This window comes from Pleurodeles waltl, chromosome 12 (assembly GCF_031143425.1).
Source record: "Pleurodeles waltl isolate 20211129_DDA chromosome 12, aPleWal1.hap1.20221129, whole genome shotgun sequence".
NCBI classification, from domain to species: domain Eukaryota; kingdom Metazoa; phylum Chordata; class Amphibia; order Caudata; family Salamandridae; genus Pleurodeles; species Pleurodeles waltl.
The window spans coordinates 161030424-161054661 of record NC_090451.1 but is presented as its reverse complement, the minus strand read 5'-3'; the positions used below and the strand labels follow the sequence as shown (position 1 = coordinate 161054661).

The window sequence follows — 24238 nt, the reverse complement described above, 5'->3', positions numbered from 1 at the left end:
CTTTTGGGGTGTTAAACCTCTTTCTTCACCAAGAAACATATCACACAGCACAATTCATAATATAATAAACTGTATCCCCTTTTATTTTTCATATGTAGTTTTCAAAAACAAAATATAATTCCATACAACAATACGCGCGGATATATAAAATAACCTCAGCTAACATGACAAACTACAGCATAACCTGGCTAGAAAAAAATATATTATAAAATGAAATGGTTGTTCAGACTCTCCTGACTTGAGGTAGATGCAACATACATGAGATCGATTTATAAATCATTATTCTAAACGGGAAGAGTATATTTTTGTCTCTGTCGATAAATCTTAACTATGTTATTGGCCCTAAGCGACCTTGATATAAAACAGTATAGATCAGTCAATTAACTTGGAAAAGTGGCATTCAGCAATAGAATTTCTTATATCACGGTCGCCTCAATTTCGAGCTATCTAATCTAGTAGTCGTGATAACATCTATTTTTCTAACACGCTGTATCTCATTATTTTTTGTCAACATAATTCAAAGTTTTGTCACGAGGGAAATAAGATGCTGCAAAAAATCAAAACAATTTATTTTTACAATTTACTCACACTTATTGTATAAATGCATTGTTGGTTTGTTTTCATTAAAGAACACAAATAATCATTGCAAATACGTTTCGAAAATTAATTTAGCACCTTTAAATATCTTTGGACCGCAACACACATTAAATTGCGAGTTTATTATTCCATAAAATACGCTGGATGGGCCATTCCAATAAATTAATTAGTCCCGATAGCATACTATAAAAATTTTTTTCATCCATTGCTTTTATCTCCAAAATGTATGTTTTATGTGGACTGTAATGTTTCGGAATCAGTATAAAGAACTTTTACATGATTGTGTTTTAATCTAGCTGATTTAGGTATTGTAGATAGGTCTCATGTGATGGTAAACTTGCCTGCATAAAGCACTGTTTTCATTATTTTGCCTTCAAATTGTGGCAACAGAGTGGAATAGGAGCATTGAGGACCAGCCCACCATCTCCCTCCGACTGCTGGAGTGCAGAACGTAGTCACCACCTCATACAGAGGTCGAGCTGCAGGGCTCATCAAGTCACAACAATCATTATCGATCAAGTGGTACAGCTATCAGTCAAGCAGTTTTACACCTATAAGGCATGGTAGAGAAGCCAGTCCACCACAAAAAGAAAACACCATGCGTACTCCTGTCAGACAATTCCTGCAACAAGTCTGGCAGAGATTTATGGTTAACTGATTTTTTCACGAGACCTTAAATGGTTACGAAATACCTAGGTTGTGGGTGCCATTATTGGCTTAATACATGGGCACAGTCAATTAGGAAGCACAACAGACATACATTCCATGAGGCAGTGGAAGGATATACTATTGGTAGAGAAAAACCCAATCTACTTCAGTAAGTGTGAGTTCTTCACAACAGAAAATGAATGAGCATCTATCCGGTGTCCCACGGGGATACTTAGGCTGTAACCTGCCTTTCTGGCAGTCACATACAGGTATGTGGTCTAGATGACTTGTGTAGTCAGTGGCTGAAGAATTGTAGAGGCTGTAGTCAAGTGTGGTGTTATGGGAAAAGAGTGTACTCAATGTACCATTTTTTCCACCAGGCTTCCACCCAGTAACAAACCATTCTGCCTTAATGGCTTCTTTTGTATTACACTGTCAGCATATAGGCTATGACGCAAGAGATATAATGGATAACTTATATTTTAATCAGTTCTTCAACCTCCCCCACAGTTTTCAGGGCTAAACCTCCCATTACTATGTCTCCATTATGAAGAATATCAAGTACCTATATAAAGGCACATATTTTGGTTCCTGCAAAATATAAGGTTCACACATGTAATGTATACACCCTCAGGGATAGTTTAAGACTTCTTGGAATTCATTTGTTCTTCTCTTCCTCTTCATTTCTGTACCCTTCGCATCTTCAGTACGGCGGGTCCAAAACACCATTTACTTAAACTGGTCATAGTAAGGGGAGCTCAAAGAAGAACTGTAATTTCCCTATTGCAGGCAAATACTAGAAGTGAAAAAAGATTCCAAATATGAGCACCAGGATCCGTAGTACAGTGTCTACAGATCCCAGCCTTCTGGATGGCAAAAAGTGGAATTCCGTTTCATACCTTCCCCAGGAAAAGGTTTTTGATACCCATCCTAAAAGCTGCAATTTTAATCAAGCAAGGCCAGCAATGCTGTTTCTTTCCATGCTTGGGGATGTATAATTGTGGAATGTAGGGTTTCTTTAAGCAGCATTGTCGAATTCCTGGAAGTATGGCTTTAACTTTGTGTCCTTGTAGTGTGTGTGTACTTATGGTCGATGCAAACACCCTGGTCGATTTGATGTGCGACAACACACTTTGCACTATGGTGATGCACTTTCAGTTTTTTGAAACCCTTGCTTGGCCCTATAATTTTGTCCCCTCGGGTCGATGAAGGAGTCGAGAAAGTTTACTGAACTGTGGTTGTTCACCTTGACCCAACGTCTGCACTTTGAAGGGATTTCATGCTATCATTGTGATGTTTTGAACTTTTTTTCAGATTGTATGTATCTTTGATGGTTATCCCAATTTTAACCGAGTAAAGATTATTATTATAAATAGTGGAATGAATCATATAATGCATTTCTACTGACTCTAGTCTCAAAGAAATAAAAAATATACATACATGGATTTCAGGCTAAGTGAATTTTTTACATGTTGCATACAATATAAAGTCATGTGCAAGATGACCAAACAAGGAGTGAAAAATCAGACCACTAAGACCTAAATCCCAAGGGATCTACACGAGGGACAAATAGAGTGTGGTCACCCCAACACAACATTCAAATCATAACCTAAAATGCCAGCTTTACAGGTTATGCTGGCAAACATAGGATGCATGGAATCATTCATAATGATTCTTGGATAGAGGGCTCGGTTAGGACAGCCTTGAAAGAACTGAAATACTTGTCTAGCCTTTAAAACCAATGCATTGGGCATTAAGAGCAGCCTGTCCAGAATCTACAAACCTACTTACTATGTCCAACAATAATAAAGAATGGACATACCTCGTTGACAAATATAGTAGGCTTAAACAATGAACGCTAGGACTCAAGGGCCAGATGTACGAAAAAAGCAATTTGCGACTTGCAAATTGCGAGTCCCTGCGACTCGCAATTTGCAACTCGCAAATTGCTATGCAGTACGGTGTCTCAGACACCGACTGCAACTCGCAATGGGGTCGCAATGACCCACCTCATGAATATTCATGAGGTGGGTCGCAAATTGCGGCCCCATTGCGAGTATAGGCACTCGCTAACATGGAGGCCTGCTGACGTCAGCAGGCCTCCATGTTAGCGACCTGCTTGTCAATAAAGCAGGTTTTTTTTTTTTAAAGTGTAGCCTGTTTTCCCTAAGGGAAAACGAGCTGCACTTTAAAAAAATCCGAAACCTTTAGTTTAGTTTTTTCAGGGCAGGGAGTGGTCCCTTGGACCACTCCCTGCCCTGAAAAATTAATATCTGGTCCAGTCACAAAGGGGAAGGGGTCCCATGGGGACCCCTTCCCGTTTGCGACTGGGTTACCATCCACTTCAAGTGGATGGTAACTGCGAGTCCATTTGCGGCCGCTTTCGCGGCCGCAAATGGAATTGCATACCAGTGCGAGTCGCTAATAGGAAGGGAACACCCCTTCCTATTAGCGAGTCTGAAATGCATTTTGCGAGTCGGATCCGACTCGCAAAATGCATTTCTGCATAGCAAACCCACGTTTGCGAGTCGCAAACGGCGATTTTCGCCGTTTGCGACTCGCAAACGGGTTGCTACATCTGGCCCCAAGTCCCTTACCAATACCAGTGAAAGCAGTTTTATAGAAATGTGCCAAAATATAGTTCCACCACAGGAATGGAATCCATCACACCTTTTTACGTAATAGTACTTATCTCTGTAGGAAAAGAACAAGAATCAACGGAAATTGATGAACCCCTGATGGCCATGAGTAACCTCACCAACAGGGGCTAGTAGGAATCACTGCTGCATTTTTATAAAATATTATTTTTCTCTCCTGAATTGTATAACGAAATTAGGGTTACTCCACTGAAAACTTGGGTAATAACAGATTGGCCAGATAAATAGAAATATAGGCAAGAATTCCATCATCAAAATGTGTCAAATGCCCAGGTTGTTCTACTCATTCAGATACTGCTCATTCTGTTGAAATCAGACATTTAAGAATTCAAAGCCAAAGATTCATCGCTTTGTTGGGTGTATGGTAGCAAGACATCAGCATATTACTAAGGCTAAAGACAATCGCCAATATTGGGAGATATCATTAGGCTGCTGCTGGAAATGGCCCTTTTTTCAGGGTTATCCTTAAAACGTAATGCCTCGAACCTCCTGTTTTTGATTGTGTGATGCATTCTGTTTTTGCTGGCTTTAGGACTCTGGGCACTTTACTACTGCTGACCAGTGCTAAAGTGCAAGTGTTCCCAGTCTAAATTGTGTTGGTGATTGGTTTATCCATGATTGCCATGTTTAATTTACTAATACGTTCCTAGAATACGTGAACCAGGGGTGCCCAAGGCTTGTAAATCCAATGTTACTAACGGGCCTGCAGTACTGATTGTGCCTCCCACATGGGTAGCCCTGCAAACAAGTCTCAGGCCTGCCATTGCTGTGCCTGTGTGGGCAGTTCTAAACTGCCATGTTGAACTGGCAAGTGCACCAACTTGCCAGGCCCAAACCTTCCCTTTTACTAGATGTACATCACCCCCTAAAATAGGCCAGAGGCACCTTATGGGCAGGGTGCAGTGTATTTAAAAGTAAGGACATGTAGTGGTGTGTCTTACATGTCCTGATAGTGAACTACTGCTAAATTCAGTTTTCACTATTGCAAGGCCTATCACTCCCATCGGGTGAAATGGAGATTGCCTTGGAATTTCTTTTAAGTGTACTTTCTCATTGAGAGCAGATAGAGATTTGGAGTCTGGGGTCTCTGAAATATATTTTAAAAATACATCTTCTGGTGAAGTTGGTTTTTGAAGTGTAAATTTGAAAATGCCACTTTCAGAAAGTGGGCATTTTCTTACTTAGCCATTCTGTGCCTCTGCCTGTCTGCTGAACATACGTCTGGGTCAGGATGACAGTTGGGCTGTTTGTGTATTCACTCTAGACAGTCACACAAAGATAGCTGAGGTGTGCAGTGCATGTCCTGATGGCCCATCACCAGGCGGATGAGCAAGAGTGGTGGGAAGAGCGGACACTTGGACCAGAGTAGGGCTGTGCCTGTCTTCACACAAAGCAGTCTCCAATCTCCTGGAGTGTGTCTAGCGTCAAGGCAGGGAAAGGCAAGGTCTTGTACACAACAAAGACTTCTCCTTGAAGTTTGCCTACTTCAAACACATAAATTTGTATAAGGGCTGGACCTCGGAGATAGAATCCTTCTGGACTGAGGAAACTGCCAGGAAGAAGAGCTGGATGCTTTCAGAGGGACTGCCACTCTGCCTATTGCTTTGTTGTGCTGGCCTGCTGCTTGCTGCTTCTGTCGTGAGAGCAAAAGAACTGGACTTGGCTGTCTACATCCTGCTTCCAAAGGTTCTCCAAGGGCTCGGACTGAGCTTGCCGCCTGTTAAGAAATCTCAGGGACATCAAAGACTTCACCTGCTGTGCCTAGACTCTTCTGTTGAGAGTCCTAACTTGCCAAGTGGTGCCAACTCCAGTCCATGGGCCCTTGGCAGTGCAAGCTGGTGAACTGAAGGAGAAAATCCATGCATCAATGTACCATGCTATAAGAATTGATACAGCAACTGTCTTGTGGCTGACAAATTGGTGCAATGCCTATCTCATGGTTGCAGAATCAATGCAGCGCCTGTTTCACCACAGTCCCATCAACACAACGTCCTTGGATTTTCGAAGCATCATGCCTGGGCACCAATTTTTCAATTAACCCCCACACCACAGTAAGGAACAATGGCTGCATGTCCAGAATTCTAAGCAGTGCCTTTCCTGCGAGGGAGGAATCCACACATCACCTCCCCTGCCAGTAAGGAACAGACACATCGTCTCACCTGTGAGGAAAAAAATTAAAAAAAAAAAAATCAATGCATCACCTCCCTTGCTCAGTAAGGAACCGATGCATTGCTTTACTTTTCTAGTGCCTGATCTCCTCTGTGGCCCAAATAGTCTGTTTTTGACACATCCCAGGTACTTTGTGTAAAGAGATACATCCATTGATTCCTATGGATTACGACCTAGTTACATTTTTAAAAGATGATATTTTGACTTGTGTATGTTGGCTTTTTGTTGTATTGGTCTTGCCTTACTCAGATAAATATTTGCTATTTTTTCTAAACTGGTGTGAGGAGTGGTGGTGGGTGTGTGTGGTGGTGGGTGTGAGGAGTGGTGGTGGGTGTGAGGAGTGGTGGTGGGTGTGTGTGGTGGTGGTGTGTGGTGTGTGTGTGGTTGTGTGTACACATACTTTACACATTGCCTCTGAAATGTGCCTGACTGCTTGAGCTAAGCTACCAAGGGGATGAGCATGGGTTATCCTAGGTTTGTGAGTCCCTTACCCTGACTAGAGTGACGGTGCCTACTTGGACAGGGTGCAAACCACTGCCAATTAGGGACCCCATTACTAACAGCTTCCCAATTCAAACTTCTGGTTCAGTGAACCAGCCCAAGACTAAAAAAAGAATTGTGTTTATCAGTCAAACAATTTCTGGGAGGAATGTATTGTATGACCCTTGCTTGCACAAATCACATTGCTCTATATTATTTATACATTTCACCAATAACATCCTTACTTTTAGAGATTCAGGATATGAAATTTGAAGATGCATGACTATTCCTTCCTCTTTTGCAGAAATAAGAAAAACCACAGCACATCGCAGATCCGCAGAAGTATCTATTTATTCTTCTGTGGTATGTCAGAGAAGACATACACCCTAAAGTTGACCCAGCAAAACAACTGGAAAAGGTATCAACAGGCCAATACAGTTCTCATGTTCAAATAAAACAACAGCCAACACGTGTTTTGTCAGTAATTACTTTTTCAAGGCTCCAATATGTAGAAATATCAATCTATGCTATCGAGCTCCAATAGGCTCCAATAGTGTCAAATAGAGTTAATGGAGAGAAGGTCCAAAGACCATGATAGGCCCCCAGATGTTAGGATACTCTCTCTTGCAAGTGCTATCGGCGTGGCATGGTGTGTCTTTTGTCCATGCCTACAAATATTCTGATTTGATGTTTATCACTGAAAAAAGGAAGTGAAAGAAGAGGCAAAGCAAGATTGTAAGTGACATTTTGGAACGAAGTGAGATAGCAAGCAAACAACCATGCTGGCCCACCAGATCTGTTCTAGTATTACAGAATGCAAAATTGATGCAGGCCTGTAATTCATCCTTCATCTCAGAACCCCAGAGAATCAATCCCTCAGACACCTAATTGAAAGCACAGATGCTAGTCATATAGTCACCAGGATGTACAGAGAAGTACTAAGTCTAAGCCACTAGTACAACTGTGAGAGACCGCTTTAGGGGAGAAATTAATGGATAGACAGTACTACTATTGCTCCACCCAAATAAGGGTAATGCCCATAAATAATAGCACAGACTTCTATATTTTAATTGTTTATGACTATTGTAGACCAATAAAATTACCCACAGGTGAAAGCATTTTCTCTATATAAAACCTATAACGCTTGTGTACATGGTCCATGGGATCACTGAGAACTCAAACTTTTTTTTTTTTTTTGTTGAAATGCAGCCCTCTTTCCTTTGTTGACAAAAATATTATATTTTTTAAAACAAAATACCAAGTTAAATTATCGAAAATCAATTAGAGACATGGCCTGCTGGCCCTCGCAGGCCACCATTCCTATGACTGTGTCTAATCGGAATCGCTGTTTATAACCTACCCAATAAATATTAATTAGAACAATCTGATTGCAACTTTTTTTTATATGCAAACAGAACTAATGTTATAAGGCCAATTCATAAAAATAGTTACTGTTCGCAATAAAACTGGTTGCAAATTGTGGCTTTTTTGCATTTAATAAATAGTATATCTGACCCACTAGTCTCCTTATCTAACCAAATGACAATACATATATGGCCTGGCTGGTAATTTCAGAGAACAGAGACATCACTGTGGCCCATTTTTCATGGAATCATAATTAACACAACTTGCAGATGCAAAGGTCCTGTGATTGTTCACATGGAGACAGAAATACCACTTGGGATTGAATTTATCTTGAGAATATAACTTTGTATGTGCATTAACCCAGCAACTTTGACAGCTATGTAATACACTATCATTGTACACTGATTGGAACTATAACTATGTATTGGCTATAAAAGTATGCAACATAAGTCCAGAGCAGTGACGCGTCTTACTTTAATAATCAGTTAAATTGCTATACTTTACTTTTGTTTGTTGGCTATATGATTGGTAGGCCAATAACATCCATAATAATGTCAAGTCAGCTGGCACAATGGCAATTGTATATCCTCCTAGAACTCAGATGAAGAGTTAGCTAACTATGTATGGATGAAGAGAGAAAACATAATCTGCATAATATTCAAGGGATATAGAGTATGGTTAATGGTACTTACAATGTCAGCCTAAGGAAGCAGGTAATGTCACAAAAATGCAATTCTCATCCACAAGCTGCACCAGGCATAAAATGAACAATGTCTGTTAACAGATGTCCACAAGATATATACACTATCAGCCAATGGGTGCACGCATCTAAAAATGTATTTAAACAACACCAGCTAAAATATTAAGATCACTACCAATATCCAATCAATTCAATCCAATCACAACATTTGTATAGCACTAATATGAGACAGAAAATAATCCTAACTCACAGACAGCTGGGTCTTGACTAGATTCCTAAAGTAGGTTATTTCGGGCCAGATGTAGCAACCGGTTTGCATGTCGCAAACTGCGAAAAACGCAGTTTGCGACATGCAAAACGGCCAACGCGATGCAGATTCACATTTTGCGAGTCGGTTCCTACTTGCAAAATGTGAATCTGACTCGCAAATAGGAAGGGGTGTTCCCTTCCTATTTGCGACCGCATCGCCATGCTGAGTTGCTTTGTGACCGCGAAAACGGCCGCAAACCAACTCGCAGTTACCACCCACTTGAAGTGGCTGGTAACGCATTCGCAAACGGGAAGGGGTCCCCATGGGACACCTTCCCCTTTGTGAATGTCGCTGAAAATAATTTTTCAGAGCAGGCAGTGGTCCAATGGACCACTGCCTATGCTGAAAAAATGAAACCAAATGGTTTCATTATTTTTTTGAATTGCAACTCGTTTTCCTTTAAGGAAAACGGGCTGCAATTCAAAAACAAAAACTGCTTTATTAAAAAAAGCAGTCACAGACATGGAGGTCTGCTGTATCCAGCAGGCCACCATCCTTGTGAGTGCAGGGACTCACTATGGGGTCGCAATTTGCAACCCACCTCATTAATATTCATGAGGTGGGTCTTTGAGACCCCATAGCGAGTCGCAGAAGGTGTGTGAGACACCTTTTTGCATACTATTTTGCGAGTTGCAATTTGCGAGTTGGTATGACTCGCAATTTGCAAGTCGCAAAGTTTTTTTTGTTACATCTGGCCCTTAGTCCTAACAGCCTCAGGGACTTCATTACAGAGATCAGCTGCATGATTTAAAAATATATTGACAAAGCACATAAGTCTTACTTTTACACATATTTAAGTCTATGTTCACTGATTGTTAGGTGTGAGAATGTGTGGATGGTTGCAGGAGTAAATTTGAGAATAAGTAAATAAGTGGGTGAATGGGTGTTAATGTAGATGAGCGAATATAAGATGAGTGATTTATTACCTGGATTGAAGGTACAGGTTTATGAGTTGGTGAATGCGTGCATTGACTTATGAATGAGAACAGTTTAGGATAGTGGGTGGCTCAATGAATGAGAGGATGAATAGGCAAGTAAGTTAATGGACGAATCGGTGAATGCTGGACCTGGCCATTCCTGAAGAGGCATCCCCCAACTTTCTGCTTTCCTCCTCCTATTTGGTTGAATATATCTTTGTTGGCCTTAGGACTTTAATTTACATGTAAGTCCCTTGTATATTGGTACTACATGTGCGGTACTACATGTGCCGAGGGCCTGTAAATATTAAATACTACTTGTAGGTCTGCAGCATTGATTGTGCCACGCACTTAAGTATCCCTTTAAACATGCCTCAGGCCTGCCATTCCAGAGCCTGTGTGTGCAGTTTAACGGTCATATCGACCTGCCAAAATAACCCTTTTTCCAGGCCCAGACTTATCTTTTTAATACATATAAGTCACCCCTACGGTAGGTCCAGGACAGCCCCATGGGCAAGGTGCAGTGCATTTAAAATGATGGACATGTACTTTTGAGTCTTACATGTACGACTGCTAGTCAAATACTCCTAAATTCATTTTTCACTACTGCAGGGCCTATGTCTCCCATATGATAACATTAGAGTTAAGAGTAGTTTCCAAATAGGAAACGATAATGGTTCATGTTTGGTGTCTCTGGAATCCGAATTTAAAATCCCAGTCTGATTTTAAATTACAATTCTGAAAATGACACTTTTAGAAAAACATCTGGTGCCTGCAGCTCATCTCTGGTCATGACTGGGTGTAGTTGACAGTTGGACTTTGGCTATATACCTTCTAGACAGTCACACACAATAGGGTGTTTAGGGGTTACTGAATGGGTTATCAATGGCAGGGAGGAGCTGGGCCAGGCGTCACACCTGGATAGACTGTGTCCTGTCTCCACACAAAGGGCTGTATACCCCTTGTAGTTAGTGCATTGAAGGCAGAGCATCTATGTACTTCAAAGACCCATCTCTAGAAGTGTCTCCCTACTTCAAAGGCACAACAACTGCACATAAAAGAAGGGCCTTAGACATCACCACTTCAGTTCACTTTTGGACCTGTGAATACTCTGCCAAGAAGCAGGACTGCTGTGCTGCTACAAAGATTGCCACCTCTTTGCACAGCAGGATTGACAGCCCACAGGGGACTGCAATAGGCAAAGTTCCAGCCTGCCCATCCATGACACTAGGCCTGCTTTACTTGCCATGCTGATCAATGCTGAGCCTCTCTCTCTCCTTGCTCCTCATGACCCTTTCCAACCTGACCGAGCTCTAGGCACAAAGACTTTAGGGAAAAATTCAGCTGGACTAATCTGGGACAGTTTTTGTCTGGCACTCCATTGCAGTCATTCTAAACCTTTGACTTTGACCCGGTCCAGTGAGACGAGATAGCCGTAATTGGAGCTTTCTATTTCTCGGTGCCATTTAACAGTTTATTTTTTTCAAATTCATAACTCAGTTTCTACTGATTGAATATTTATTGTTTTGGTCTTGTTTTATTTATTAAAATTCACACTTGTTTTCTAACCTGTTGTGGGATCTTTGTATGTGATGTTTTCATTGTTTTACTGTTTGAAGTGTTGAACAAATGCTTTACGCGTTGCCTTCATAACTGAGTCAGTCCGCAGGGAAATTAGGTTTTACTAGGGATCCAATTACTGATGGTGTGAATAGTTCACTATTCTTCATTACTATCCATATGTACAAAAATCAGATGAGTGTTGGAACAGTTCTGCTAAGCTTCAATTTATTGCATTTCATAATTTCACTTTTATTCCATTCAAACTGGTTCACCCATTTGTATATGAAATAAAGGTAATGGATTTGAACACTGATCAAATGCATTGGGAGGTTCACCTAATAGTGTTAGTGCTTGAGTTACAGAATAAAGAACAGAGAAGAGAGAAGAGAGAGATACCCTTCGAGGAACTCTACAAAATACTTTGCAAAATAACTATACTGTGGCTCTTAATTGAACTTGCTGATGGACTCTGAATAGTAAGTGCTGGGCACATTCCACTCTGAATCTAAAAATCCCAAATAATTCTTGGAGATTTATAGTAAAGCGGACTAGTTTCTGCTTTCCATCCGCCGAGGAGCATTATCCAATAGTTTTTTCCTGATGACTTACCATAAATGTCCCTGGGTATGTTGATTAGGTAAAAGGAGTTTCTTCTGGATGTGTTTTTAAGAAGGTGTTCTGATAGAGAGGAGTAACCTGAAGAAAGTGAGGTCTCACCCTTGTGGAGCTCACATTTGCTAAAGTTCTGCACATACATTAACAAATCCACCTCTCTGGTCCCCTTCTCCTGTTCCAGGCCAGCAGCAGCCTTACCCCACTTGTCAGTCCTGGTCTGCTATGTGGGGGGACACACAGCCTACCATGTTCCCTGTCCTAATGAGGATGAGGCTCTCAGGTTTCTCTTACAGCGGGTATTGAATCATCCACTACACAATGCACGTTAAAAATTGGTATCATCATTGAATAGTCCTTATTAGATTTTCAGTTTAACCCCATCATAGGCTACTCATTAGTGCATGTTCAGAACTGAACCATCAAATGAACATATGTTACCGAGATGCTTAGATTTGCCATATTATTCTGTAGTGATGAGTTTTTGTTCATTTTTAACCTATCACTCACTGACCCTCATTTCATACCAAGATTGGCAGAACTACTATGTGAGTGCACATATTAGCACGTTGCCCATCACTTAGAAACTGAAAGCGAATTCCCAAATTTCCTTAAGGAATGTTAAGATTTGTCCAATCCCTCACAATCATGTCTGATTAAATTTTAACTAATCCTCTGTAATCCATTGCCCATATTAATATTTAAAGTATTCCCTGTAAATATGGCATGTTTAAACTGTACAGTATAACCTGGCTGTAATTCATTTTGTTCATTCTCACAAGTGATGTGTCATGATTAGGTGCACTAGAATCCTTGATTCTAAGCAGACTCAATACAGGAACTACATAACTTGCTGGGAGGTGTTAAGGGGTGGTTATTACCTGTTATGATGTGATCAGAATGCAGTGTGTGATTGTTTGCTGAGGAATAAAGACATCTGCCATAGAGCTTCCTGTGTGGCGCTGACACTTACATGCTCCAGGGCTGGAAAATATGCTACAACAAGCAAAATATGTTCAGACTTGCCCCATCCCTAACTACTGTTAAATGCAAGTTCAGATTTCCATCCTTTCATCCAGTTCCATAGTGGATGCTTAGATTTTCACCATGGCTCAGTTATCCTTAGTTACTGATGGAGTTTGCGCCATAATTTATTCTAAATTCATGTTCACATCCGTATTATTTGGTGCATGTTCAGATTTTCCCCATCTCTCAAAAATCGATACAGCATGCTGCCCATACTTGTACAATCACTCTCTTTCTCAGAACACACACAACCTGTAGCATTACATGGTAATAGTGAGTATTTGTGGGGTATTTGAAGGGTCACTCAGAAATCCTGAGTCACATCAGTACAAGTGCCTCATTATCCTTTTTCCCCACAGCATAGAAAGTACACCCCAATGACTGTAAAATGAGTTACTATGAACTGTTGTTTCCTTCGTTCCCTTTTTTACTTGTATTGTAGAAAAGAAGACTGTCCGTTAGAATCACTCACCTTTTAGGTGAAACTGTATTTCACATGCCATACCTTTGTTTTGATGCTCAGTCTGAAATGCAAATCTGTTACAACATGCCACATTTATATTAATTTATATTTGTATATTTATATTAAATTGTGCTTAATTGTTTTATCGCAATATTCAAAATATGGATACAGCAGGTGCTGATAACATACTCGTGTGGCAGAAATGTGGTTGTGGAACCTACCCGATAAATTCAAAGTCATAACTCCATAATCACTTACATTATAATTTGCATATTCTTCTCTATCCAAGCCACGCGTCACCAATATCTCTCCTGTGAGTTCATTGATTTTGAAGACTCCTCTGGGCTCCTGGTCCACTCCTTTTCCTGAAAGTCGAAATTTAGAACCTTCTGGCATGGCAGTCACTGTCACCTGTTAAAAAAGACACAATCCCATTTAATTTTCATAGCGCATTGAAAAGCATTATTTATATGATCAAATCCGGTTTTTAGTGTGAAATGTTGAACACTATTCGGCACTACTTTTTCACACAAAAGCATACTTTAAGTAAAAACTTCCTTCTCCTTCCTAGTAGAAATTATGCAAAAGAGCATCTTGAGAAAATTTGAAAATGTAATCAAGTGAAAATGTAAGTTTTGCATAGGAAAATAGTTAATACCAAGACCATTAGGCAGTCAGTAAATTGCCATTGGTTTGGCCATCCTGTTTAGGTTGGTGGATCACCAACTTTTTACAAACGTAACATCTCTGCTCCAGACTACCAAGCCACCATGCCTTGAAAGACCTGCAAGTGTCCATGACATGAGGGGAGAAAATCACAAGCACTTATGAGATGTTCTTAAGATGGCAACTGTAAATGTAAGCGTTTTTTGAAAATTTATTTTGAAGAAGCCACAACTATGATGGCAATTCTGCCATTCTGGACTTACATGGTGAAACTGTTCTTACAGCAACAGAGGTGACTGAGACTAGGTCGGCAGGATCTGTTTCATGAGAAAAAAAATTATGTGGCTGACTATCAAACTGCATTTTTTAGTATTGCAAAGTAGTACTCCATTAGGACAATTTACTACAAAATGGAATTGAGAAAACTACGAGTTTGTTTTTAAGTTTTTCTGTGCGCCAATATCCACCCACAGCATATATATGTTTGTTGTAAATGTGGGAGGGACTAGGGAGAGTAGTGTGAAAATGGGGATTAATTACTTGAACAATTGGTGTGAAAATGTCTAGGGTAAAAGAAAAATAAAGAGATGTTTGGAAGGGATATGACCTGCACCACCAACAGATAAAATGTTACTTGTAGCAACTCCACACTCAAATTAGTTATAGGAGGCTCCATCTGTTCATTTGAGGGGGTGAAGGCGTGCAAGTCCACACTTAAGTGTAGCATAGGTGTAAATTCCCTTTGGAAATGGTGAATAACAGATAAGCCAAGTTACACCTAGTTGTAGGAGAAGGCAAAGAAATGTACCTATATGAATCATGTCTATCAAAATCTCAAACTGGATGACTAGGATTGTTTATTCTGCACAAGTGTTTCCTGAGAAAAATGAATCTTCTCAGAAAGGTCCATTAACATATGGATACTTATTTTAAAGTGTAATTCAAACATGTTGTGGGGCAGATTCACAAACTGCTTTTATAGTACTTAAAGAAATACTACAATAGTACTACAAAATTCAGTTCACAAAACTACTTCTAGAGACCTCTACTTCTCCTGTCTTTTCTGTATGGAAATGTGACACGGTGGTGATTTCCACTCACATAGGTATACATTTATTTATATTGTGGGGGAGCTGTGCAAGTGGTAGGGAAATGAGGAATACCTAATACTAAACAGGAGGAGTTTAGGAAAAATTAAGTAGTAGTCTGGAAGGGACATGATAATTTAAAACACACAAAAAAGAGTACACCAATTACACAAAATACATTTCTCAACTTCCTATGACACTATAGGTGTCAAAACAGGCTCAAACGTACACCAGCCCAGTGTTGGAGTAAGTGGAGCATGACACATGGCCAGTCTTTGATAAAATAACATTCATCTAGAAAACAATTGAGATGAATAAATAAAATAACTAATAGAACTAATATTTAATAAGTTAGATGAGTTTGGATAGGAACATTTCATTAAATATTTTTTTCAATGTTTACTAAATATTAAATACAAATTAAAACGTAAATGATGGTATTTGTTTAAATTATTGCATAGCAATTAAGACATTAAAAATAAATCAATTGTTTCGTTATTTTTTAATATAAATTTAATTTGAGGAGTTTAACTTTATTATATCAGCTTACCATTAAATTAATTTATTTGCAGATATTTTACAAAAAACATTTTTTTAATAAATTAACTTTATTCAATGTGTCTTTATTTCACACTAGGGAGAGCTCTACCCCACTGGTGGATATCGTCACTGTCAGGAAAAAAAGTTACTCGTAGTAACTTTACATTCATAAATGCATTGATATTAGGCTTTGCCCCCTGATTGGTTGGGTTGGAGACATGTAAGTGTACATCTACGAGTAAGTCTTTACTCAGAAATATTGTATCGCAAAAAAGTGAAGAATACCACCTAAGTGTAGGAGTAAATAAAAACCTGTGTGAATATACACATGTATATATGTCATCATGAAAAGGGCCCCATGTGAAATAGTGCTCACTGAATTTTATACTGGGGAATGTGCAATCTATAATAAAGATCATGCCCAGAAAAAAGACTGATTTATCATGAATAATTGCACATACTTCTTCAAATTATATTAAACAGAACTGGCTTCATGGAGTGTCTAACATACTTATTCTAGCTTACTATCAAATGACAGGTAGATTTGCCTATTAACATGTTAAGTTCCAGGATATGGCAGAGAAGACAACAGGGAAAATGTCATTTTTCACCCAGGTGTGTTGTGGGCAGTACAGGGTGGGTAGAGACTGGAACTCAGAGGCCAGTAAGAGAATTACAAGTCCCACCTTTAATTTAAAAAAGTTCATTTGGTGAATGTTTAATTTAGTATTTTAGTCTTCCAGGTAGCAAGACACTCTTTTATTCAGTGATACCTGAATTTAGGTGAAATAAACCTTTCGTATGAACAAGATGACTGAGGCAAGAGGCTCAGTCTTAAGTAGAGATAAAGCACAAATTACTGAAAATGCAAAATATTCTTGAGCTTATGAAAGGAACCATGGGAATACCAAACCATTTGAAATGAAATAAATAAATGAATGCAAACTTGGAAAATATTTCGGCTTATCTTGAGTCCTCAGCGAATAATGAAAAAGTGGTAATGGTACTGGAATAATTATTTTTAAACATTGTGCTAGAAATAGTGCAGCAAAAATGTTGACCACGGAAACATAAGCAAGGAAAAATATATAGGCATATATGGGTTTACTATACTTAACTCCACATATGTCTTAATGATATACACTGCTTCAAGGTACGTAGACATGGAGTTAAGAATTGTAAACTCATTTTTGCTACGATATTGTGGTAGCATGATATTTCTGTAGTTAATTTTCTGACTAAAGGAGAACGAAATATACAATTGAACAAGTAATTATTGATTCTTGCATGCATCCACCACTTTTTCAATATATGTATTCGAAAGCACATCACAATCATCACACCACAAATTAGAATTTATCAGTGAACAATGAAAGCAGACATAAGACCAAGGGGTGCAAAAAATAAAATATAAAAAATACTTAATTTCCTTTTGCAATAGTACTTGAAAATGCGAGGACATTATGCAAATTTAACGCAGAACGCAAATCCGTAATCAATACATTTTAGCACGAACTGCATCCTTTAATACACTTTTGTTGCTAGGATTTATGACGCGCTAAAATAATATTTCATGAGCTTAGGATCGGTAGGTCATTATCTTGGAATTCTTCTAAGATTAAATGCCTGGGGGCATGGTACTGCACTACTCTCAAGGATACATTAAGGACTAATTTAGAAATCCTATCGGCAAAGCTTGTAGATCTCACACAGAAATGGTCTCCGTTATATCGCACGTGGTGGGGCCGCTTGGACACCATTAAGATGATGCTTCTCCCTATCATTAACTTCTTCCTTATGATGCTTCCTATTAAGATACCTAAACTATTTTTTTAGTTAATTTGATAAAATTCTATCCAAGTTCCTGTGGAACGGTAAACAATCCCGAATCACTCTCTCGAAATTAAAACTTCCTAAAGTACAAGGTGGAGTTAATTTCCCTGACTTTATAACTTATCACAAATCTTTTGGCATTAAGCAAATACATCCCTATTTATCTACACTCAATGATGCCCCTAAAAAGCTATGGTTCTCTTTGGAAGAAACATTTATTTCTCCCTTTTCCCATAAACACATTATATTTATGACTACCCCACCAAAATTCTGGTTGCCCAGCACTATCTCCCATTCAGTCAACTTACTGAAACCTTTTTTTATTTCGCATCCTACCCCCATTAATCAATTCTTTAACAGTCCTATTTGGCACAATAGTTTGCTTAGGAAACAAGGTAAAACCTTGTGTTGGAAGGCTTGGATGACTAAAGGTATTCTTCTCATTTCCCAATTATATCATAAAGACTCCATCATCACTTTTACTACTCTCTCAGCAATATATAATCTCCCTATTCGCATGAAATCCCAATATAGTATTCTTTCTACTCTAGTCCAAGAGGCCCTCAATAAACTTATACATCATAATCATTCTTCTCTTGCATCATCTCCACACCCGATTGTAACTTCTAATTATCCTAGGGCAGCTGGAATTTATAAACTTTTAAGAACGTCTGTTTCACCTAGACTCAAATCACCTATTGAGACATTGTGGGAATCAGATCTTGGTGTTGTTTGGCCAACTTCTTTATGGGATAGAATATGGTATAAGATACATTCCACTGCACGCACTGCAAGCCTCACACAGACCCTATATTTTTTTTATAATAGACTTTTCTACACTCCTGTACGCCTTTACAAATTCAAACTTGCACAAAATGACAATTGTTGGCGCTGCCACACTCATCAGGGTACTGACTTTCACATGTTTTTTTTTCCTGTCCGTCCCTATCTACTTTTTGGTCCTCAATATGGTCTCGCATTTCAGCAATAGCTCAGATCTCCTTACCAATGTCATATGAATTACTGTTTTTAGGAGGCGTACATGATATCTGGAGTTCATTCAGGCCTCTTGGAAAATTGGTGGACCTTTTGCTTTCTATTGCAATCTCTATTATTACTTCTAACTGGAAATCTTCGGAGAACATTACTCTCAGACAGTGGTGGAATTCTGTATGTTATCATCATAGACTTGACAGCTACAAGCTTGATTCAACAGGAACTTTCTTCAAACGTCATCAGCTATGGTTGCCATTAAGTAACTATCTCTCACGCACTGCGAAGGAAATTGATTTTTCTCCTCCTTTTTTAAAAATGACAATATATTTCCTGTTTTTCTTCTTACATATACTTATTTCATCTTACATTTGCTGTAACTAATGCCTATTGCCTCTCTCTCCACATGGCTATCACTTGATTCCCTTTTCTATCCCTAAAGCTCTTCTCCCTCTCCCTCTTTCTTTCTTCTTTCTTTATTCAAACTTGGAGTCTTTGATACTATATTGCTGTATATGCCTAATTCATGTACAGGTTTAAATATGCATTTACAAGTACAATATTCCTTATGCATATATATTCACAACTGCATATCTCTGTCCTGGCAATGTTAAGTTAATGTTCTTGTATTTGACTCAATAAAAAACATCTTTAAAATAAAAAAAAAGGATCGGTAGGTCAACATATCAGAGTTGGCTTGCTCTTCTGCAACGAATTTTCTTTCGCCATGAGAAGATATGGAAGCAGGAACGAAGGATAAGTAAGCCAGGAAGTTGCCCTATGGCATGGGCGCATCTTCTGCCAACCCGTTTATTTCTGTTGCTGAGATACATGTTCTTTTATAATACCACTTTCAGACAGTAAATATTTCCAAACCGAGGTTATGCCTAATATGTATGCTCCAGCACTGAGTCATAGCTCAGGGAAAGTAAACAATGTTTTATGAAACTGGAGTGGGTCACATTTTCAAGCAATCAAGACACATTTTTGTGCATAGTTTATTTCCAAAGAGCAAGTTTGTTGCTTTGCTGTTGCTAAGAGGCCACGGGAAGTTTTGCGCAGATGTGGTGCCATGGCACCCGGGCCATAGCGCGCTAATTGCTTTCCAACTCAGAGAGGAGTTTGTGGCATTCTATCACACTAAGTTAAACAGATGCTTGAGAGGAGACAAGTACTACGACATTTTTTCGATAAGATTTGAAGCATTGTTCCTTTCCTGCTGCATACATTCCCAATTAGGTTGTTTGAAGTAACAGATGTTTGTGGGGCACGTCTTGGTTGGCACACAATTGCTAACTAAGCTTGATGCTTTGATTCTTCCCAGGATCAGAATAACGGAGAGAATTAAACAATTGTGTCCTTTCTCATTTGAACAAAGGAAGAAAGAAATATTGTTCGCACTACACATGTTCCTTTATTTTGCTGCCACCCCGAATCGCGCAGTGATTCTAGTTACGCCTGTGCTACGTGATTGGTATGTTTTCAGTGTCTCTTGTTTCATTTCATCCATTGCTTTACTTGGCCTTCGTGTATAAGTATCTTTACTGCGGTAGCTCACGCTGCTATATTGGAAAGGCCAGAGAAGTGGAGTCGGTATCAATGCAGTGCTCAGTTAGTGCCATGGTTGGCGATGATTAGCAGTGGAACTGATACTTGGGGCGGGACTTATTTTTCTTCATCAAACTTTGCTTTCTGACTTTCTTGCTCTGGGTCAAAGAAATGAGGATGAAGAAAGACAGAAAAGCATGACGACAAAGGGAAAAAAACAAGAATGAAAAACACCTGAGGACTGATATAAAGAGGCAGAAATTGTAGGGCAGTAGAAAAAAAGTAAGAGTTCGAATCAAGAGACGTCTTGGTACTCGGCAAGCCTGGAATTCACCAGTGCTGGTGGTTAGGAAAATAAAAACTTAGGGTTGCTGTTTTTTTGTTTACAAATTAGACTGTCTTAATGTAGTAAAAATGCAGGCAAGGAAAAAAAAAAAATTCTTAATTAGAAAGTCGATAAAGTGTAAGAAAAGGGTTCTGCCCCAGGCCCCACATCAGTCAGGGTTCAGGACAGATGTTCCACAAAAGCTGTTGCTGCCTGAGATGCAGACAGTTATATATGATCTCACATTGATCATTCTGTGTCCTCATTCTCTGGCCTTCACATCCTAGATCTGATACTGCTTCCAGGCAATAGCACAGTAGCCGCTCCTCCGTAATGGTGGCGGAGCATTGCCCCACTGCTCAGCGCCAGAAAATGAAAAATAAAAGAATACAAAATATTATCATTTTATTTTTCATTCCCTGACTGAGCCGTGCAAGTATATGGAGTAGGGGCTGGGCCATGGCAGGGTGGAGGAGTGGTGGGCACTCTAAGTGTGCATGTCGGTTTGGTCAGCAGTCTCAGAATGGTCAAACCAACATGCACATTTACATTTCTCCAACCCAGTTGTGTTGCACAGCTGGGTGGAGAAAAGGCACTGGCTCCCTGTCCCTAAACAAACGTTAAAGCAGTTCTCTCAGTCCTTTTCTGGCACTGCTCTCATGATGGGTAATAGCATGAGAGCAGCGTCTGAAATGAGTCAGGAGTCTGGGCACCTGTGCTGTCTGGTCGCCCATAGCAGAGGAGCACCAAAGTGGCTGGCAGCGGACTGGGAGCAGTAGCGGCAGATAAGGGATTTTATTTATTTTTTTTAATTATTTTTCCCCTCTGTGCTGCCCAACCACTTTGTTGCCAGCAGCCCCCACTGCAACAGGGTTCAGAGGCGATTATCCATTAAAGCGTTTGCAACTTGGGCAGGATGGCCAAACAATTTGGATGTTACTTCGTACTGAGAAAAACATGACCAACTAGTTTAAATACACAAAACCTATGTTGCGTGTGTTTTATGTGCAAGAACTTCACTCAGTGATAGAGCTGCAATCCCTAGATGTACCATAATTCTTTCAATTTGAGTATTGGACCCATCTCTGGGTGCTCAAAGGAAGGTAAGCAATATCAGAAATTTTTCTTTACTTGCAAAAAACAAAAAAAACAAAAAAAGTATGGCTTCCTGTTGTGTGTAAGGTCTGCATTCACGTATAAATAACTAAATGTAATAAGTTACCTATACTTCAGTGTATTCCATTTTTTGACATTGTGTTCTATAGTAGTTCACAGTGGCTGAATGAAGCCCAGACTAATTATGCTATCTGTGGTTAAAACAAGGGTTTTCTCCACAGTGTTTTTTTTTTACTTCCAAGAGGCACCCTGAGTGCCACAGCTATGTCCATATGTGGACCACATATATTAGCTCCTTGTGCCATATGGACTTATGCTGCACATACTAATGAAACCGCCCCGCAAAAATGTCCTGCTTTGTGTTGCTATTCATGAGATAGGACTAGTCGTTTGGACTGAATTGTTCCTTTTATGCGAAAGCCTAGACTGATTTGTGTTTGGTTGGTCCCGTTTAGAATGGCATGGTAAGCAAACGTGACGAATGGCATTGAGTAATTACAAGTGCTTTAGGTTAAATTGATTATTCTATTCACCTCGGTTTTTCACTTTAAAACATCAATACCCTCCATCCTTTGACCTTTGATATATGCAGAGGAAATGATTGAAGTTTATAAACTTCAGCCTCCAAGAGGTAAAAAGAAGAGACCTCATTGCAGAATGATGTGATAAGGTTGTTCAAAACTGTTAAATTGTTAACCACGAGCAATCATAATGCCTCTGGAGCAGTAGACTCTTCAAAGTTCTTCAGGACTAGCCACGGTGGGGTTTATTTATTATCTCTAACTATACATAAATATTATTATTCCAGAACTCAAACATGCACATTTTATGTTCCTCAGAATGATCAAAAGGATGAAAGGCTGAGTCATCTCTGCCCAGATTCAAATAATAGACCTGCATTATATAAACATTTCTTTGACATCTTATTTCTTTGATTCTGTGTGAGTGGGTTATGGGTCTTTTTTCACTTAGAACAGCTCTACTTTCCGTACGAAACCTATCGGAAAAATGGTACTTAATTGTTGAGAGCTACTGCTCCATTCATTTAAAAATAAAACACAAAAAACATCAACTGTCCAACAGGGGCTAGAACTGCCCTGCAGGGCTTCAAACATTTTTAATTTAGGGGTTTTGACAGGGCACCTAGGTACTGTTGTGCATTTGTGGTGAGATTCTGAAATCCTGATTATCCAGTAAAAGACTGAGTTACATACATTGTCTTGGCAGATATCTATGTGACCATTGGGTTAAGGTCTCCAAGACACAAATTAATCAACTTTTAGTTATTCCTAGCTATATGACCTCATCGGCCTAATTATTCAAGTATGAAAGGTGGAGGGGCATTCTCTGTTCTCCTACAATTGTTAAAACGTGAACCCTTGTAATTCAATAAATAATTACATATCACATTTCATACTGAGTGATTAGATATTGGGTAATCATTTTAGAACTCCTATGAAAGTATTACATTTAAGGTTCCTCAGGTGCCAGAGGCCTCCATTTGTAGCATAACTTAACACTTAATACGGTTCTTTAAAAAGTATTACAAATCAATACGCCTGGCAAAGTCCCTCACATCCTTGTGACAACTATTTCAGTTTGCTAGAGTAAATGCAGGCTGAAGAGCATTTGGAAAAAAATGATTAAATACAAGGATGTGGGATAAGAATAGGTACTAAGGAAAGTTAAACTAATCAAGGTGTTGAATAAAACATGTTATATTAAAAATAACTTTAGGCAAAAAGAGAACAGCAGAGACACTGCCAATAGAAATTTGTCTCTGTTACACTTAGGCCGAGAGGCATGTTAAAAGAACTGAAAATCGAGACCCTGAAGTTCTCAATACCAGCTAACACTGAGAATCCGGGGAAAGGGAAAACATCTCTTATAGGAGTTGAACTCTGAGGGTTCCCTAGAAAATGGGAATTTACCTGGAGAATTAGATTTCCTGCATCAGAGTGCTTGATGATTTCTAAATCTTTACCACTTTTTTGCCTGGAGATATTTAGTTCTTATAAAAAAGCAGAGTCCTTTAGGAAAACTGTCTGGCCAGCAGGTGTAACTTGTAATCTTAATACCATAGCCCTCCTTAAGTCTCATTAGCAATAGCAGATTACAAGAAAATCACTATGGGACTGTAAGAAAATGGGTTATTAGTTGAGGAGGTTATGAGTCCTTCCAAGTAAAGTCCAGGTCAAGGATACCAGTTCAGTAAATAAACCTGGGCTCAGTACTTGTAGCAATGGCATAGGGCAGACAGGCCTAACTTAAATCAATTACTGGCACTAAAAATATAATGATTTAATGTTTTATGGCTCAAAGTGCTAAGAAAATGTAAAGCACCTGGTGCACTAAGCCACTCTTTGAAGTCTCCCCCACTTCAAAGGCACATTTCTGTATAAAACAGGGCCTCTGCCCTACCACCTCAGACACTTCCTGGAGAAGAAACTTGTAACCAGAACCTGCATCCTGCCAAGAAGAACTGCCTAGTTGCCCAAAGGACTCACCTGACTGCTTTCTGTTAAGGACTGCTGCCTTGTTGTTGCCCTGCTGCCTTGCTGTTCCCTGGCTGAGGTGAAGAAGTGCCCTCCAAGTGCTTGGATAAAGCTTGCCTCCTGTCCC

The 24238-nt window shown here is 39.4% G+C and overlaps 1 protein-coding gene across 2 annotated transcripts in view; it reads right to left on the bottom strand.

Moving 5' to 3' along the window:
• CDH13 (cadherin 13) overlaps positions 1 to 24238 on the bottom strand; it is a 2224354-nt gene that overhangs the window by 1386391 nt on the left and 813725 nt on the right. For both annotated transcript variants that reach the window (XM_069215815.1, XM_069215816.1), the window contains exon 5: positions 13766 to 13918. In XM_069215815.1, coding sequence (XP_069071916.1) covers positions 13766 to 13918 — 153 coding nt within the window. The remainder of the gene's footprint in view (positions 1 to 13765; positions 13919 to 24238) is intronic.